This window comes from Nelumbo lutea, chromosome 7, assembly GCF_056320005.1.
Source record: "Nelumbo lutea isolate HS-2025 chromosome 7, American lotus-T2T, whole genome shotgun sequence".
In the NCBI taxonomy this organism is placed as follows: domain Eukaryota; kingdom Viridiplantae; phylum Streptophyta; class Magnoliopsida; order Proteales; family Nelumbonaceae; genus Nelumbo; species Nelumbo lutea.
Window position 1 is genome coordinate 7,689,357 of NC_142690.1, and position 21,164 is coordinate 7,710,520.

Sequence of the window (21,164 nt, forward strand, 5' to 3'; positions counted from 1 at the left end):
GACAGAGGTACCATAGAAATTAACTTTTTTTCCCTCGGTTTAATTTGATGGTTGAATCTTTGATGCCGGAAAGGTACTATACCGGAGGACACTTGCTGTCACCGCTTTCGGTGGACAAGAGCCCCACTTTTGCTGGAACACCACCGGGGACGAGGAACAGGAAACGATGGCCAATATCCTGTAGGTGGGCCGTGGGCCGTGGGGCACCCAAACCTTTGGGCTTAAGCGACGCCCTTCTCCATTTTGTCCTCTTTTGTCCGGCTTTGATTGTCAATGGTCCAGAGCCCATACCGGGGCAGCTATAGATTTGATACAAGTAAAACTTTTTTGTACACATTATAAAACTTAGGGTCCCATAGTCGGAATCGGAATCTGAATTGGAATCAAAATTCTTTAAGAATCGAAATGTTCCTACGCCTATATTCAAACAGGAATTAGAATTAGAATAAGTTAGAATGAAATTTCATTTCAAATGAGGGGAGGGAATAGCCATTCTCCTCTAAAATGGGAGAATATCATTCCAGCAAGAATAAAAATAGATTTTTGATTCTATCCAACTAAATACTTAAAATCAAAATGACTCACTCCAATTCCAATTCCAAATTCAAATCCAAATCCAAATCCAAATCCAAATCCAAATCCCTATTCAATTCCCATACACAAATCAAATGTGCCCTTATTATTTTCATTCTATTATGCTAGTGCATGTGGAAGTAAATGCTCAACATGTATCATGTTGAGGGATAGCTGCTGATTACGGCTTAGAAGGGGTTCATGTGACATTCTCTGTGCGGAATAACTTCTTTTACCAAAAAGATTATTCCATACAGATTATCTCATAAATTAATAAAAATTAAATACAAATATCGTATATCATATATGATTAATATTTACTTGCACATTAATTTGTACTTATTACACTAATACTAATGGATGATCCAAATACCATACTATATATGGTTAATGTGGGGATCGGGAAAATTTTATTTTCTTGGGTATCACTTACCTCATGGGTAAATAACTTTCCCACCACAGGGAAAGTTTCCAACATTTGAATGGGATAAAAATATCCCTTTTAATAATGGATTTTTATGGCTAAAAGACTAAAATGGTCATTTTCTTTTTTACTTAAAAAATAAAACATGGATAAATAGACTTACCTAGACTAGTATTTGTGTACGTGCTTTGCACGTGACAAATTTTATAATGATGATAGTATATAATATATTTCTAAATTCTTTTTATATTTTTATGTCTATAAAATTATTCTTATTTGTTACACTTATTATGGTTTATTAATATAGAGATATACCTAGATGTTTTCTATATAATGTATATATTTTTTGTATAATTTTGTGTTTTTATCTTTTTAAAATAAAATTTTATTATTTAATTAAAACTTCACAAGTTAATGCATTTGACCTGAAGTGTTGATTTGATCTACCATCAAATAAGAAAACAATTTCACTTTTTAGTTAATTTTGAATTTTGTATTTTATTTATATCATCAATAAAAAGTTAAAAAAATTATTATTTGTCGTGTCTAACTTTTATATGATTTATATAAAATATTAGATATGTGTCCAAATGTTTTCTATTGAGTTTCTATTTTTTCATATTTTTTATATTTTTATCTTTTTTTTTTATTGTTTAATCATGAAATCAATGATTTACACATACCACCCAAAAGGTTGAATTGTTAACCTACCACCAATAAAACAAATTCATTTTTAGTTTGATTTTAAATTTTATATTTTATTTCTAACATCAATAAAGCAATTATTATTTATCACACTTATTTTTTTAATATGATTAATATAAAAATATTAGATAGGTGCCTAAATGTTATTTACAATTTTTTGTATCAGTACATAATGTTTTTTATTTTTTTTTTATATTTTTCCATTTTATTTAATTATGATATTAAAGATTGACATATTTAACTCAAAAGGTTGAATTGAATTGTTGACTTGCCACCACAAAAATATTTTTTTACTTTTGGATTGCTTTCCATGAATAAGAATAATTATTATTTATCATATTTATTTTTGCTTTAATAAGTGTGTGTGTATACCCAATTTTTCTACATTTGTTATTTGTTTATATTTTGAAAGTTTTTATTTCATTATGACATCATGGATTAGCCCACTTGACTTAGATGACTGAATTGCTTACTCACCAACGATGATGGAAAAATAGTTTCATTTTTGGATAAATTTAAAAAAACATGTATTTATATCGTTAAAAGCATTGCATGTAGATCTAATTGACAAAATTTATATTTTTTATTTTATAAAAATAATATCTTAAATATAGGATTCAATAAAGGAATGAGAGTTAATAACACAACTAAATGAGAGGAAATCTAATGAGAAGAAATTTAGTTCAAATTGCATTTTGTGCCATCACAATTAGAGAGGAATTAAATTAAAAAAATAAGGGTATTTTAATACAAAAGCTCCACACCATTATTCACACTTTTAATAATGGTATAAAAGCATTAAATGAAGATGTAAAATAACAATTTTAACTTATATTGTTTTCCAATTCAAAATTTAGAGATGGGGCATTTGTGGTCCAATAAAAATTTCAAAAGTCAAAGACCACCTACTCAATATAATTTTAGAGATGGGGCATTTTGGGCTCTGTGTAACTATGGTATTAGAGTTTTAATTTGACATAAAGTAAGGTTCATGATCAAAATGATCTCGATCGAATGACCGGAATCAGTTTCAGCTTCAGGTCTTAAGATGAAGGGGTAACTAGTGTTGGATTCGAATTTTTGGGCTCTCCCTACATTTATGGTTTGATGTGAAATGAGGTTCAATATCAAAATAACTGAAACCGAATGATCAAAATCAGTTCCGATTTCGGGTCTTAAGATGAAGGAACAAACGGTGTTGGGTTCGGATGATCTTGGTGTCATTGGATTTGGATTTTTGGGCTCCATGTACCTATGGTTTAGATTTATGATTTGATGTGAAATGAGGTTCAAGATCAAAATGACTTCGATTGGACGATTGGAATTGGTTCTAGCTTCGAGTCTTAGGATGAAGGGGTGAACAGTGTCAGGTTTGGGTGATATTGGTGTCATTGGATTTGGATTTTTGGGATCTATGCACCTATGGTTTTGGATTTCTGATTTAACGTGAAATGAGGTTTAGGATGAAAATGACTCTGATTGGACGATTAGAATCGACTCTGGATTTGGGTCTTAAGGTGAATAGGTAAATGGTGTCAGATTTCAATGATCGAGGTGTTGTTTGATTTGGATTTTTAGGCTCTATGTACCTATGGTGTCAAATTTCTGATTTGACATGAACTGAGGTGTCAGGATCAAAATGAATTCAATTGGACGATTGAAATCGATTTTGGCTTTGTGTCTTAGGATGAAGGGGTAAACGGTGTCAAATTCGTGTGATCTTGGTGTCATTGGATTTTGATTTATGTGATATACATATGCTTTTGGATTTCTAATTTGACATGAAATGAGGTTTAGGATCAAAATGACTCCGATTGGACGATCGAAATTGGTTCCGATTTCGGGTCTTAAGATGAAGGGGTAAACGGTGTCAAATTCAAGTGATCTTAGTATTATTGGATTTGGATTTTTGGCTCTACGTACTTATGGTCTCGGATTTCTGAGGCCCTAACTTTTATAAAATTCCAAAAATGCCCCCAAGTCGGTTGAAAGGTTAGCTAAAGCATGCTTGAAGCTCAAAGTGCTGCAAAATGACTGAACAACACAAAAATGGGGTGTCTAATTTATGATTTTATTTAGCTTTAATTTTTTTATTCATAAAAATATTAAAAATTGCAATTTGAGGAAAAAAGGGGATTTGACAAAAATAACTAGATATGGAACATTGGGATGTACAAATATCAAAAAATTACCTAAAAAAAAAATCACCACAATTGGACATCAAAATGCAAAGTTAGGCCTCCTAAAGCTTGCATACATGGTTAGTATGCAACCCACGACCCAATCACCGGGTCGAATGGGGCAATGGTCCAATTGTCTAGGTTGGACTTTTTTTTATCAAGTCAGTGGTTTTTAACTTCTCTTCGGGTTTTACTCAAACTGGACCCATAATCTTGATTGAGTGATGGTTTGGGCATATTACCTCTCTTCTGCTCTTACTATTTCATTTTATTGAATGCATGTACATTTCTTTGTATTTTTTCCATCGACCTATTCTCATTTTCGAGGTCAACCTTGGAAGGATTTTATTAAGTTTTGTCCTTTCTCTGATTTTAAAATCCTATATGGATATAGACTGTTTTGTGTGAGTTGTAAGAACAAAACTAATAATCTTCAATCAATCTATTTCTCTCAAAACTCATAAACAACTGCAGTAAAGTAAAGGTTGTAAAACTAAAATAACAAGCTTCATTCTATTATTCTCTCCAAGTGTCCAAATTACAAAAAAGGGGGAGGGGGAGAAGTAATAGGTACAGACATCCGCTGCTTTGCACCTAATCATTTGCAGTTGCCAATTCTATCGACAACAATTGTTCTTCATGGATGGTCCGAATGTGATAATCAGATCGACGGTAGGAAGCACAGAGCAGTACCCGCGTTCAACGACATCATCATTGAATGCCTTCGCTCTGATCAACCTCGTCGCTCACCAGTCGAGTCAAACACATCATGCACACACCAAGCTTACAGTTATGTGGGACGGTCAAGCTGGAGTCTAGTGCCTTGGCGAGGATAGTTTCATCTAGGTCTACATCAATGGTTGTCTGCCATGACCATCGTGTTCGATTGTCACCTTGTAAAACCGAACTACAGTAGACAAGGAGTGGCCGACTGGTCCGAGACGTTGTGGCTTGAAGCTGAAGGCAAAGCTGTTGGTCGGTCGGTACTTGTGTGCCAGTGCTGGAGAAGTGCAGAGATGAAGTGTCGCCATGGTTTTTTGAGCAGGGAGGAGGGTTAGTAAGCGGAGGTTCTCTCCCTCTAGGTGGCCAGGGGGATATACGGTTTAGGAGAAGACAAGGTTTTTTGTAGCTGTATTAGAGTTGAGGGCGTAAAAATTGATCCATTCATGCTTTTGATTCTGCTACTGCCCCTTACTGCCTTATAGGTTATAGCTGTTGTTAGTTGCAAGGGGTAATTAAATGTTTCTTTTTAGGCTTCATATACTAAAGCGATCAGCCTCAATTTATTATATCAATTATAAAGAAAAAAGTAATGCCAACTATATTTATTAATTAGCTGTTTTTTAGACAAAACCAATATCCAGTTCTATTCATTCTTTATTGTGTTAATTAATATGCAACATTTTATCAAATTATAGTTACATGTATACCCTTCAAAGACCTCAAAATATAGGGATAAAACTGTCTAATAAAAATTCTAAAATTCAATATATTTCATTCGCACTTATATGAATAATATATATATATATATATATAGATAAATAAATGTTTCACAGGAAAAACTTACCAAAATACGAATGAGGCATTAATTGGATTGAAGTTTTATTGCGTCAGACCTAATAACTAATAAACCCGTTTAATAACAGGATCAGTTACTGGTCTTATTCTTAGATCTTTTAGGCTCTATGTCAGGATTTTTTTTTTTTCTATTGATTGGGATTTGGGTCGCCCGACCCAAGTGAAATATGAGATAGAGATAGACAAAATAGTCATCTAAATCAATGGCTGGGGTGGTATTGATCATGTAAAATTACTATAGTCAAAATTAAATGCTGAAGAAGTTGCACCATTCATGATTAATCATTAATTATAGTTTTCAATTAGACTAAACTCATCGAGGTAAACATCTTCGCTAGCTCCTAACTGTTGAAGGATATGCAGCCATACAGTTGGTTCGGGTTCGGGTTCAGCATCAATTTATTGGGTCAAGTGGCACTTGATTTCATTAAGGACCACTGACCACCCTTACCCTTTATTGAGTTTTGAGCACAAAATTGAGTTTTGAGCCCAATTTATTGGGTTCAGCATCAATTTACGGGTTCAGCATCAATTTATTGAATTTTGAGCCCAAAAATGAATTAGTTCAAGCAATTTTCATATATATCAAAAACTCAAAAGTCATTTTTAAAACAGAATATTCCTCTGCAAATTTGCAAAAAACTCAGAAATGATAAGATTAATTCTCTAAAAACATGCCAAAATATAGTTAACTAACTGATGGAAGGTGATTTGGTCCAATCTCATAACGAGGGGCGTGACTCAACATAAGTTACAACTCAGCATAACGAGCTCGCTCCAACTCAGCGTAACGAGCTCGCACCAACTCTGTGTAACGAGTTCGCTATAACCTAGTCTGATAGCTCGCCATGAATGACAACTTGCTACAAGATAATACTCCGTTGCCCCGAGCTAAGACTCTCTCAAGTAGGGAGAATCCTGAACTGAAGACACTTTGGGTTAAGCTAGTCAGCTCCCTAACTAGAATAAGCTCGCTCCTGTCCAAACCTAAGTAGGCTACCTCGGAGACCTGCCTCGGTTAGAAGCACCTAGGCGCATAACCAGCAGCTCGGTGTAAGGTAGCTCGCAGCAGAATAGTATCACAGGGGGTTTTCTGCCTGACAACCGTACCTGCCAAACCTGAAGACTGCACCCACGTCTCTCGCCTGGAGGCGTTGTATCTGCCAACCCTAGAGGTTGTTTCTTGTCTGGCAGGACTGTACTCTGCAACGATCACCTCTGCCAAATAACAACTAACCACTCCAAGCCGTTATTTGGCAATAGATCGCCGTAGCGGAGATTCAGAGGCGGTTGCCCCTGACATGTCAGGATACTAGTATATAAGGACCCCGACCCCCAGAGGTGAAGGTATTGCGTGATCATCACTCTAGCTCTTTGATTTCTCTACAACTCTCTTTCTCTCTCTCAGCTTTCAATCCGATTACTACTTAACCATCGGAGTGTTCTCATCGAGTGAGCCCCCCGGGTTCTTTCTTCTTCCTCGTAGGTATCTCTTCCAACGCCAGGTAGGAGAGCAACCACTTCCAGCTAGGAGTGACCAGATTGCGCACCATCAATTGGCGCTGTCTGTGGGAACACGCTACAAAAAGCTAAGTTCTCATCCAACAAAAAGCTAAGTTCTTATCTTATAAAAAGGTAAGTCCTCTCCCAGAAAGCTAAGTCCTCACCTTTTTAGGAACTGAAGCACTCGCTTTATAGTTTCCAGTTCTTATAAACTCAAAGAAACTAAAGCTCCCGCATTACAAGGTGGATGCAATGCAATTGTATCTCTAAGGCACCCACTCGACGGCCTGGCGTGGCCTGCACGCCAACCTGGCGTGACTTGGCACAGGCACCAATCTGGCGGCCTGGCCTAGGCACAAACTTACGAACTGAGAAGGCACCAATCTCAGAAACAAGTCTCCAAGGAGCAACTAAGTCAAGAAGAGTGGACTACGAGTCACTCTCAAAGCCTATGGGCCACAATACAACTGCTTAAGACCCAGTCGCCTCTACGATGTGGGAAACATTAACTGCTGAAAAACCCAGTCGCCTCTACGATGTGGGAAACATTAACTGCTGAAAAACCCAGTCGCCTCTACGATGTGGGCAACATTAACTGCTTAATACCCAGTCGCCTCTATGGCATGGGCAACATTACTGCTGAAAAACCCAGTCGCCTCTATGGCATGGGCAACATTACTGCTGAAAAACCCAGTCGCCTCTATGGCATGGGCAACATTTACTGCTGAAAAACCCAGTTGCCTCTACGGCATGGGCAACATTACTGCCGAAAAACCCAGTCGCCTCTATGGCATGGGCAACATTTACTGCTGAAAAACCTAGTTGCCTCTACGGCATGGGCAACATTACTACTGAAAGACCCAGTCGCCTCTACGGCATGGGCAACAATACTACTGAAAGACCCAGTCGCCTCTACGGCATGGGCAACACTACTGTTGAAAGACCCAATCACCTCTACGGCATGGGCAACACTACTACTGAAAGACCCAGTCGCCTCTACGGCATGGGCAACACTACTGCTGAAAGACCCAGTTGCCTCTATGGCATGGGCAACACTACTGCTAAAGACCCAGTTACCTCCTCAGGCATGGACAAAGTTTAGGAGTGGACTATGAGTCGCTCCCAAAGCCTAAGGGCCATGATACTGCTCAAGAGCCAGCTGCCTCGTCGACATGGACAAAGTCAACAAGAATGGACTATAAGCTGCTCTCAGAGCCTAAGGGCTACAGTACCGAACTGGAAGAGACCTCAGCGCCTTACGAGCAGCTCGCTTCCAAGCAGCTCCCAAAGCCTAAGAAACTGAATCAGCGCTTACGAGCTCATTGAATTATGGGCCGAAAGGAGAAATCTACTTCCTTCACCGAGTTACTTTCAGCTTGGGAGTGGGGGGCAATTGATGTGGGCGGATTTGGCCCTCTAGTGAAATTGTGACACCTAGCACCTCATGCCAAATGTGTAGCCTCTTGACAACTAGACAGCTCAAACTAGCCACAGGCACCTCGCCATAAGGCAGCTCACCACAGGTAGCACGTCATAGGCAGCTCGCCACAGGCAACTCACCCTTAGCCTGGCACAGGCACGACCAGGCATAGGCACGGGCTAGCCCTGGCACGAGCTGGCAGCCTAGCCCTGGCGCGAGCTGGCCCTAGCACAAACTGGCAACTTGGCCCAAGCACCAACCTGGTGGCCTGACACAGGCACCAACCTGACAACCCGGCCCAGGCACCGACCTAACAACCTGGCCTAGACACCGACCTGGCCGCCTGACACAGGCGCCAACCTGACAACCCTGAGGAGCTCACCACCGTACCCCGATTCCGATGGGATGTGACGAGTCTTACCGTTTGAAGGCTTTTCACCCACCTAACACGCAACAGGTCCCATCACAGCAGGGATCCAGTGACCGTTACAGTAACCCATGAGGACTCTAGTATATAAAGACCTCACCCCCCAGAGGGGAGAGGGAGGAAAAAAGGATGGTAACCCCTACTCTCTAGCTCTCTCATTCTCTAACTTAGCCATTGTGACCCCGCCGGGTCAACACCCCTGGGTTCTTTGATTCAGTTCTCGCAGGTTCCTCAGCTCCTGCCGTCTACAAAGAGGAGTAGATTATCTCATGCAGGGAGCAGTCGGGTCGCACTACACTAGGGAGCTCGTCACCAAGGCAGCATACCAAGCAGCTCATCAAGGCAGCTCACCAAACAGCTCATCAAGGTAGCTCACCACCAGGCAGCTCACCACCAGGGAGCTCCACTTCATCCTCTGAGCCACAGGCCACCTGGGAGCATATCAAATGATGAGGTACTTAACCAAAAAATTAATACATCACGAAAAAATGATACGTGATCAGAAACAATTACATCACAAGGTTTTATTGACTCCAAGATCAGATCTTCGACTCTTGAGTTCAAAGTTCTCAGTGCATATTATATGATATATATATATATATATATATATATATCAAAATTTGAGTCCAAATATAAATTAGGGGGGCTTTTTATTTTTAAAGCACACCCCTTTTAAGATGTCCTTAGTGAAAAACTCATATTCACTGTACGCAGCAAGAAAGCAAAGTCAGGACAGCCAATTGCAGTGCAGGGACCATAGAGAAGGAGGTTTCTTTAGTCTGATCGCTAGCACAGCTCAAGCGATGCCATTTTACATTTTTACTTAATTTAGCTTTGAGTATAAGCCTATAACATGATGAGAGAATAAGATCGAATTCATCCCACTTTTTAGTTATGCCTCTATGAGATGAACCTGTTTAGGGATCGACAATTGCTTTAATCCACAAGAATAACTGCCAGCATATTAGAAAATTTTTTTATATCTTTTCTATAATTTCTGATACATTTCTGTAGTTTCTTTATATATATATATATATATATTAGTTTCATGTAAATTTTGTTATTTCATATCCATCAGACCCATTTGCATTAAAATAAATGGAATTGGATTCCCTTTCCATCGAATTTGGATCTATTTGGATCCGGACTATATGTAACCGACATGCATTGGATCGGGTCAAATACCTACACCCGGTCCATTGACAGCCCTAGTTTTTGAAAAAAATGCTTCCAAAATTGCTTTTGTGAAGACAAATGTAATCACAAATCAATAAAACAACAACCAACATTCATTGGTGATATAGAAGCTATTCATCTATATCACCATCCAACTTTGATCTTAAGGTCATTTGTTTATCATATATATTAATAATAATATATAACACATTAAAATATACTTTAATGTTAAAAATATATAGAATATAATATATAAAAATACATATGATATGTTAAAAATATATATAATTATATTGGGGTTTTTACTATTCAGTCCATCCCAATAAATCTTAGTTCCACCGTATAATTGGGGTAGGTGCCAGCTCGGAATTGATGCTAATACATAAGCGGGTATTGGTGTTATAGATGGAGGTATTTGAAATTTTGAATTGTTATAGGTCAGCAGTTGAATTCAAAATTCTGAGATGGAGTGTAGTCTACTTATCTCTTATATATTTTGTTAAGTGTATACAATAATATTGCATTTTAACAAGTCCCGTGTGTACTTTCAAGCTTGAGTCTCATATTCCTGGCTCATGGGATATATACCTAGTCATAGCATTCGGTACCCATGGTTATTGATACGAATACAATACGCCTTGTATCGGAAGTATTATATTGATACTTTAAACCCTTCATTTTATACAATATAAGAATATTACCGAAGATTCGTAGAATCACTTAATCACACCAACTTTCTTTTTAAATCATATGGTTGAGTTAAAAAACTATCACCTGTGATGTTCAAAACATAGGGATTTTTCTGAGAACCATGGCTTACTAGTTCTAGAACAAGTAATAAAATAAAAATGTAGTCGAAACCAAGATAAAACATGAACACAATCGCGAACAGACAATCGCATTACACAAAAAGGGTTAGTAGGGGACCTATTATAAGGGCATAGCTTTGGTCAAATTCTGGTTCCTCTTGCACTCTGAACCTGAAATATAAGCCTAGGCCCGGCCGGGCTGGGCTAAGGAATGACCACCGATGGAGGGTAAATAAGGTGTTGTTCGCTACTGTTTACATCTCACGGATGGACCATTTTAGTCCATGCCACGAGGTGAAAGTAGCATTCGGTTCACTGTGGATGGGACTGGTCCACATTATCTCATGGACCAGCCCCATCCACACCCTAATTTCTCGGCAACGACTTCTTCTCGTGGATGGATTTCTTCCACGGGTTGCCTTTGATAATGTGTTTCACACACAGTATCTATAACCTTACATCTTGTTCAAGGTCTCCTCTGCCAAACCTCTTGTGTTGTGCTCCACCGCCACAGCCTCTGCGTGCTCCACCGCCTCTGCTGCTGTGCTCCTCTGTCAAACCTCTGCTGTTGTGCTCCACTGCCTCTGCGTGCTCCATTGCCTCCGCTGTGCTCCATCGATGCTGTCCAAATTCTTCACCGAAGGTAAGACCCATGTTGCATCCTTTTTTTATCTTTAACAACATACTCTCTTTTCTTTTCTCTTCACCGAACCTCTACATTGCTTTCCTGTTTTTTTATTGGTTTTTTTGTTACTTTCTGGGTTTTGCGTTGGTTGGTTGGTGGTCATAATCTCCAACATGCGTGTTCTTTAGTTCTGGGTATTGCATTGTAGTCTTTTTCTCTCCTTTCTCTCTTTTATTCTTCTCCTATTATCTTGATCATATTTTTTTTCCATTATTTAACTCTATTACAAATTTTAGATTTCTTTTTATTCTATGAAAAATAGGTAGAAAATACTTAAAACCAAATTATACCTATGAATTTGCACAAAATTCCACTTATCACATTTTCCTGTGATTCAAACAATCTTTGACATTATTACTACTTGTGAATAAAATTGGTCGTATGACACAATAATCTCAACACAAGAATTTAGATTGGCAAAATAAAAGAAAACAAAGAATCAATTATAGTGATGAAATAAAATACTTATTTAGGTGCAATAGGACGATACTCATTAAGATGAGAGCAGAGCTGGGTCACCAATAGGATGATACTCCCTGTTAACCTCCACCACCTGCTTTGCAGATGAGAGCAGAGCTAGTTTTTGAATATGGAAGTTATTATTTTCATGTCCATAGAACTTATTAGGCAAAGCACAAACAAACCCATTCAAGCCACCACTGGGAATGTCAACATCAATGAAATAATATATATTTTTTAAATATTTAATATATATTTTATATATTTTTAATTATTTTACTTTTGTTTTATAAAAACATTGATATATTTTTTTTGTTAATATTAATTCATTGATGCATTTTTTTAAATATTTATCATACAAAATGCAAAAGTTACATATTTATGATTAACTGTGTATATTATTAATTTCATGTACATGAGATACATGGAATCATAAAAAGTGTGGTGTGGACAAACTGTGTGGATAGGACTAGTCCACACCCATAGTGGTGTTTCTGTAGTGTGGTGTGGATCGGTCCACACCCACCAATTTCTCATCCACACTACAGAACACCCCCTAAGTCTGAGATTGTATTTTGTTTGATAATTTCCTTATAGCACTTCAAACTACATGGGTACAACAATAATGATGCCATGCCTATTCCCTCCGTACCATCAGTTCTCAACTACTAGTTTTAAATAAAAACAAAACAATAGCTTGAAGGAATAATTTGGTTATTCAAACAATAAATAAGAACAGCAAGTGCGAAATTGGAAGTGGCGTGAACACAATTTTGTGAGCATTGAGTGGGTATTTGGTATTGATGCCATTTTCTTAGAAAACTGCATAAGAGAAAGTGAAACTTCAAACAACACTGTCCTGCTTGGTATCTTTTTTCTAGAAAAAATATTGTTCCAGACCATGCCTTGGAAATTGGAAAAGTGTGGTATGGAACAATGAGAAAATGGTGCAATGATATGGCATTATACTGGACGTTGGATAATATAGACCATGTTGAAAACCTTGCTGCCAGCACTGATACCAAACAAAACTAGTATTGTTTTCTCAGAAAACAGCCTATATGACAGCATCGATTCCAAATAAAATTAAGCACCACTTATTTCAGAAAACAACACAATATTCCCAACACCGATGCCAAACACCTACTGAATCTATCCTTACCCAATGCACGACGCTCCTGTCAATACTAGTCTGAAGATGAATAGGTGTACACAGCTATATTCTTGTACATACAAAGAAGCTTTTTCCAAGACTTAAATCTTGATGATCTAAATTATAATGGAGCAATCCAATATTAATAGTTAGGCCAAGGCCCACCCTCTATTTAAATAATAAGTAAATAAATAAATAATATTGATGGACTAAATAGATACCTCCATCTAGAACGAATTAACAAAAAACCCAATTTGCAAAATTTTTCAATTTTTTAGCTTGGTGCTAGGAACAAAAAGGTAAATGTAGGGCCTACCTATCCTCTTTGACCATATTTTGGCTTTATGGTACTATGTTTGACCATGTTCTCTCTTTTGGTTTAACAAGATTCAAGAAAGAAAGTATAACAATTACATATCACCAAACACCTTTTGTTTAATCATGAATGATTAAATCATTTCTTATTTTTGTCTTCGTTCTTTTAGGCTTTAACCCCTTGAACTTACAACATATTGCTGGTAGATGTTTTACTTTTAACCATCTTTTATAGGTTGTGTTTGATAGCATTGATGTTTCTACGTAAAAAGTATCAAATTTAATACTATTTTAATCCCACACATTCATTTCATCAATTTGTATTGATCAAAGCTCAAAAACTTTAAAGGTAGAAATAGAATAGTATCAAACATCAGCACAATCCATTAAAAAAATGGGAGCGGCAATCTCAAAGACAGTATGAAAAAAGTACAAAGAAATGTTGAGAGTACAAATAAATGTGTAGAGGAATAGCTGTAATTAAGTCCAATTGAGCAGGGCGGCTAACTGGCCAAATTCCTACAAGCTTAGGGCGTAGCCTTAAATTTTTGGTCCAAGGTTCAAAATATCGTTAAGTATGGTTTGTATTGGCCAATATGTATCATATTGGGCCTTCTCGATACATTTCTATAGGGGGTGTATTAAGTCAGACCATGATTCAGAGTGTAGTCAAGACTTAAATTGATCCTTCTGAATCAGTTTTGAAAAAAAAAAATTAAAATACAAAAAAAGAGCATCGGTACAGGCCGATAGGTCGGTAGAGTGTATCGACCTGTATCGATATTTAGAACCTTTGGTCAATGAGTACCGAATTTCCCATCTAGTTAAAAGTAGGGGTGGATTCAAACTGAGCCAAATTATCTATATAGTTATTCGAGCTCGACTCATCAAGATAGTATTAAGGCTTGATTCGAGTTAGAGACTTGAGCTCGAATTTGACTCGAATCAAAAGTTTATAAGTTCGAGTTCGACTATGAGTCAAATGCTTTATAAAAGTAAAAATTTTATATAAAAAATTAATAATTATAATAACCAATTATTATTTTTATTATATATAAAATATATATATATATATATGTGAATATGTATAAATGTATATTTGTAGAAACTTGATTAAAATTGTAATCCTCGTGAACCAAGCTTTATTAGGTCTGACCTAGACTCGAAGCTCGATTTAAACCCAATCAAACTCAAATAACTCGTAAAAAACTCAGCTAGCTGTCACTCCTATGAAAGCGTTGATTTTTTTTCTTTTACAACTGAACCGAAACCGATGGGATCCGATCCATGAATCTAGCGCCAAGTAGTCCATGAATCGAGCACTAACAAATTATTAAACATAAAGCCAATTCAGCCATACAGTTGGCTGGAATATGGGGGCCCACCTTCAAATTATTAGTCCATATAAGAAATGATTTTTCAACTGAGAAAATAAAAAAGACAATACATTGTTGGTCAGAGAGGCCTCAAATGACCAACAAAAGTCTTTTCTTGGAATTATTCATCTGTAATTATGAATTTGGCCTGATCTACCAAATGGGCCTAGTGGGACCTCAACCTCTGCAATGTGAATCACATGGCAAGTTACAGTTAGCTTAGACCCCATTTACTGCTTCTGTGACTCTGTGACTTTGCCCATTCTTTAATCAACTTACTATTTTTATATTATTTGTCATCACTTCTGTACATATGGGCCCTACATATCAGAATGATTGATCCCAGTATCGTCCGGTTCATGTAGAGAATTGGACACCCATATCCTGTCCAATTGTGAGCAGGCAGGATTCCGAAGGATATGTTTGGTTAGATTAAAATTGTGATATTAATAGAAAGTTTACAGAAGCTTCCCTCAACCTGGCCTGATCCTCCTCGATCTGTAGATTTAATTTACTAAAATACACCTAGTAATTATAATTAAATCATTATTTGAAGGCATATGAATTTATGTATTATATGTTGTTAAATTTAAAACTATTTTATATTTTATGTAAAAGATAATTGATAATTAATGCATTTTTTACATGTTTCAATTAAATAATTGAAAAAATTTATATTTATTTATTTCTTATATATAACAAAAAAATAGATATAGATTTTGGACCCAATATGATTTGTCCACTTTCAAATACGAACAAAACAAGGTCGTGAGAATTTTATATTTTCATATGCACAAAGGGTTTAGATTTTGAAATTCCGGCTTTTATGAATTTTGGGGAAGAGGTGAAGAGGGAGAAAAGGTCTAAAATTTATAAATTCCTCCCTAAACCCCTTGCCTTCTCTACCTTGGATTAATCATATTTGTGTATGGACCCTCGGAACAAACAAAATGGCTGTGAACATGTGAAATATAAGAGCAAGAATTAATTGAACACGATGGCTATTTAGTAGGCTGTAAAATCAATAATGTTCCATGTCAGTAAAAAATATATGAAACCTGCACTTACGATTTAGAACTATAGTGATAATTACTGATTTTTTTTTTAAGCTAGTATTAAGTCCAATGAAACATATATAATTATAATTGCCACTCCCGATCTCCTGCACTTCTTAACTATACCTAGGTTGAGTTCAGGTTTGCCTTTTTCCAAATTTCTAATAGACTGAACAAGTCTATTCTTCACTATATGCTCTTTTCCCTATAATATCATTCAGTGTGTGACAAGTATCCCACCATAATATACTTTTTTCCTATACCTCAATATCTAAGCACGTGCAAGGGACACTTGTCACAAATCCAGTGCAAGTGCAAATGATCCGGATCCCATTAATCACATGGGAAATTACTGGAGGTGAAGACTAATCGAATTCCCGTATGCAGTCGCACTGTAGCCCGAAGAGAAAAAGGAGTGGGTTTGGTGGGGGTTGGGGGTGTTTCAAGTTAATTTAGAGGGTGTTTAGTTCGGTTTGGGTTTATTCAATAAATGTTTTTTGTCGGTGTCATTTCAGCATTTTCTCTCTTGTTGTTTTGCATGTATTAAAAATAAAAAAAGTGAATTTTGGTTTTTTTACATGCCAACCGTTTATGGAAGTTATTTTTTTTTTTTTTAACTTTTACAAAGCATCAAACGTTTTTTCACTATTACACTGATGTGGAGCATAGAGGTGCCTAATTGTCATAAACGATTGTAATTATTGTATTTCTTGGTTTTACCAGCAAATAAAGGGATGTTTGGACCGTGGCCGTTTTTCAAGAAAATAGTGTCATGTCGGATCCACATAGGCATTTTAACAAATGCCCATGTATCTCATTGTTTGGTTCAGTCGATTATTAAAAAATCGAGCATGCCTTGAAAATCGGGACCCTGCTGATGCATGAAACGCCAAATTCATTGGTGAATTGTTTCCCTCAACGGTTGACTGATGTGTATCCCATATGGTGCTTACCTGTCAGCACATACATGAAAAACGGTGATGAAAATCACCTTACCAAAAAGACTGTGTTGCTTATTGCCTACGTGGTAGAAGCATTTTTTTTTTTTGTGAAAAACGAGTATCGGAAGCATGGGCATTTTTTCTTGAAAATTGGTCCCAAAAGTGCCCACTTCCAAACACCATGTAAATACAAATGTTTATTCAATAAACATTAACAGAACCAAACACATACTTAAGGCAGTTCTATTCTTACATTAAAACATCATCAGTTCATCACCATGGGAGGTGACCCTTTAGACCTTTCTATTCTATTTCTCATCCTACCATGCGTATATCTGCTTAGTATTTAAACACAAGAGATGAACATCACTTAATATTGAGTTATAAGTCACTATAGTCTGTTGCACCTCTCATTCCTCTCCAACTGCCATACATTATTCATACATGAATCCCAACACTAAATTCCAACAAAGCAAATTAACATGACAAAGAATCACTCACAGACATGGTTCAAAATATTGGTACAACCAAAATGCCATAACCTTTCTATCAGATGTTTCAATTGGTTCACAATTGAAATTAGAATCAAAATCAAAATCCTTTGGAATGGTCTATTTCCATTACCTGTTTGGATTGGAATTGATTGGAATGGATTCTAGCTCATTTTCGGGGGAGGGGGTTGATTAGGAATGAAAATGGGATTCCAATTTCACCTAATCAAATAGTCAGAACTTGCAATTAAAATAAACCATTCCGATTTCAATTCCAATTTCAAACCCCTATTCCAACAAACCAAACGGACCTTTAATTCTCTTTATTATTTCCAAAATTGGCTAGAGAGTTTGTCTTAGGCCTGCCTATCCTCCTCGGTGACTTGCTGATACGATACATATAAATTGATAGGTTACGAAATATGGATTCTTGCTCACAAGAACCTTTGAAACCAATCCTTTGTCTGCTTTATCTTTCTGTCTCTCCAACCCCACCTCTCCATCAAGTTAGAAGAAAGAAAAAGAAAAATTGATCAATGTTGTCCTTTTGTTTTGGCCCACCAATTGGAACATATATTGACACGTGTTGCCCACTATTTGGATACTATTCTTCCACGTGGTATCTATTATTTGCGTCGGTGCCTTGTGTTTTAGTATGGGCAGATTTAATCATCATCACAAATTTGTGAGCAGAGCACCACAATCCAAACTGTAAGTCACAATTGACATCTCACAAAACACCAAAGATTGTTGGGCCAGCTGAGAATGTTTTCTCTCCTGAAAGATCTTCTACTCTTCTACTCTCTCTCTCCTTTCCAAGGTATCCACAATTCACTCATCAATAATAATAAATGAATAGCTACATCAATGGACCACCACCTCTATAGACTAGAGTCAGGGAAATGTGAACATCACGTCTCTGACCAATAATGTTGTAATGTTGTATGGACCAGTCTACTTGGCATGAACTTTGAATCATATGTAGTACTTGAGGTTGTCAATCAATTCCCTTCTGGCTTCAGCCTACAATTTTCCATGAGCAACTTTTTTTCATTGCTTTCCCAACTCATTAATTTAGAGAGAGAAGGCCAGACTGACTTCAACCTTTTTTAGAAGAAAGAGATCTGTTTTGGGGGTAACGAAGCAGTTTTGTATTGCTCCAAACTTCCAATTCATTAAAATCCTTGTAGAACAAGCAAAACCCAACTTATAATTAGCAATTCAGTTGGGTCTGAGTCTGGGTCTGTTTGGCAGTTTTGTTGCTAAAAAGCAAAAGCCAACCCATCAAAGGAATGGAGGAAAGAAGGCGGAAATTATCACCTGATGAGCACATGGGCATTAGTCAATGAGGTTACTACTCCCTAAGCTTAGTTGCCTCACATTCCCTCCATGACTCCCCCCTCTCTCCCTCCCTTTCTCTCTCCAGGGGAAAGAAAAAAAAAATTTCTTCTCACTCTAGAAAGTAGAAACAAACGCCGAATCCAACCTTCTTCATCTCTCATTTTCTGCCGTTCACGCTCCTCGATACCCATTAACAACTCATTAATGAAGAGAATAATCTGGATATACAATATACAATCCAAAGAGTCCTTAGGTAGACCACAAGAGTGGTCTACTATAGACTTCCGGATTGTGGGACCCACTAACTCATGGTCATGGGCATTTCAATCATGCTCTAAATCACCCAACCTTGCTGATCTCTGGTGTAAAAGAACTTCTTAAATGGGACCCATTGCCACAAAAAAATGAAAAAAAAAAAAAAAACTCGGCAGACTGGGTGAGTTGACTCGTTGAGTTGGCTCTCTCGAGCTTACATACTAACAATTTTTCAATGAACATAGAAAATAAAGCAGCAGCCAAGTGTGAGGAGCGAAAAGAATGTCTTATTCCAATTAAAAAGAAATAAAAACCCAGAAAAGACATTATCTGTTCTATAGAATTATTTGATCAAAGTATAATATGTTTTTATTGTAATTGACAGTCTCTATAAACAGAACTGGTAACAGATGAACAGAATTCTTTGAGAAGAATGGAATAGATATTGGTATTACTATTACCGTGATGAACAATTGAATGAAGCGACGGGGTGGATGGGGAGGTAAAAGAATTTGATTTTCGACTTACGAGTGTAGTCGAATCGGGGATGGACTCGGTTGCAGTGACTATCTCTATGTTCTTCATCCATAACAACCCGTTCTGAACGAGTTGATTCAAGAGCCCTGACTCGGAGATGGAGTTCTTGCTCTTGTGCTGCATTGAAGTTTTAGCTATCTCCGTCAACATCGCATTTGATAACCGTCGGACACCTCGAGTTCCGCCCATTATTACTGCTGCCGTCAATGGCTTCTGATTATGAGATTGAGTTTTCTCCGAGTCCTTCCGGCTGTGCTTTCCGTGCGGATTTTCTGTCGCTGTTGTCGATGATAAGTACACTGATTCAGAGTTCCGGTTCCTGACTCGGGAAAGCGCGTCGCCGAGTATCAATACGTTCTTGACGTCGACCAACATAAGGTGCTTGAAGTTCCGCCGGACTCGGCCCAGTAGCATCGGATAACAAGCCCACCTCCTCAATGCCATTGGCACATGGTCTAAGAACCCGGTTAGCGAGCCCTCCGGGTCAAGCTCCGCGGCTTCGAAAGCCACCACCGATCCCCAACTCAACTCATTCAACTCATCTCCGCCGCCACCTCCTGGATTGCTGTAATTCGCATGATTCCGCCGCCCCCACAATGGCTCCCTCACCTTCTTCTCCTTCTTGTCCGATTTCACAAACTGAGTTACATCAAAACCCACCAACTTCCCGGTAGTCGAACTAGTATTATTGTCTCTGCAATGGCGGACGAGTTTCAAGAACGAATCGTTTTCTTCCCGAATTACAGAAGAAAAATTCGAAGAAATGCCAAGTGGGGAAGCTAAAGCGGAAGAAGGGAAGATAAGCGCGACATCTGATCTCGCAGTGAGACCAGATCGATGCAGACTTCTCATAAACAAGCGAAGCTCGTCATCCGTAACGTCCTCCTTGGTATGAGCCACAACAAGATCACTCATTGCTCTGGTTCCTCTCCTAAACAGAGTTCCCATTCCTTGCAGAGCAGCCGAAGAATCCGAAACGAATTTAGATTTCTGATGACGAACTTCCCTCTTCCAAATAGAAGCAAACCACGAAGAAGAGGAGGAAGGCCGCTTGTTCTTGCTCTTATAATTTTGGTAGCCTTTGGAATTCTCGGCGAGCCATCTTCTGGGTAGTCTGGTCTTGGATGGAGATAGAGAATTAATGGCGTTAGTTTTGGGTTGAGTGGGTTCGAAAGTGCAGAGAGTGAAGACGAGGAGTGTAAAGAAGACTATAAGAGCACAAATGGACATTGTTGATTGAGCTTTGCTGAGGAGGAGGTTATTACTACCATATCTGATAGAACCAGTAGATTTGAAGGATGAAGAAGGTGAAGAAGAAGAGGAGGAGGAGGAAGAAGAAGAAGAGGTGAGCAGTTTTTTCTTCTTGTCGATGTATTTGTCGTGGTCGTGGCCATTCTCGTCGTCTGGAAAGAACACCAAGAGAAGACCCAAACCCCAGCTTTCGCTGCTGCTCTTGGCCTTGGCAGAGATGCCCATCTCTCTCTCTCTCTCTCTCTATCTGTTGTTCATTCGCTGTGTTCTATCTTTTATGAGTTGTGAGAGAGTGACAGAAATGTCTTTGCTTGTTTGGGCTCTGCTTTATTTCTACCGTGAAGAGTAAAAATGATAGTTTTGTTGAAGGGCTATCACATAAACAGACAGAGCAGAGCACAGAAAGGAAAGAGCGTTGATACAAATTTGAGAAAGTAGTAAGACGTCGAGTAATAAGTGTGGAAGATTAATGCTTGGAGCTTGAAAGGGAAGCATCAAACTAGGCATACG

At 37.7% G+C, this 21,164-nt stretch overlaps 1 protein-coding gene across 1 annotated transcript; it reads right to left on the reverse strand.

Moving 5' to 3' along the window:
* Positions 1-19,235: 19,235 nt before the first annotated feature.
* On the reverse strand, positions 19,236-20,633 carry LOC148844900 (uncharacterized). The gene has a single exon (XM_088954257.1). It carries the CDS (start codon positions 20,631-20,633, stop codon positions 19,236-19,238), a length of 1,398 nt encoding a protein of 465 aa, XP_088810383.1.
* Positions 20,634-21,164: the final 531 nt, after the last annotated feature.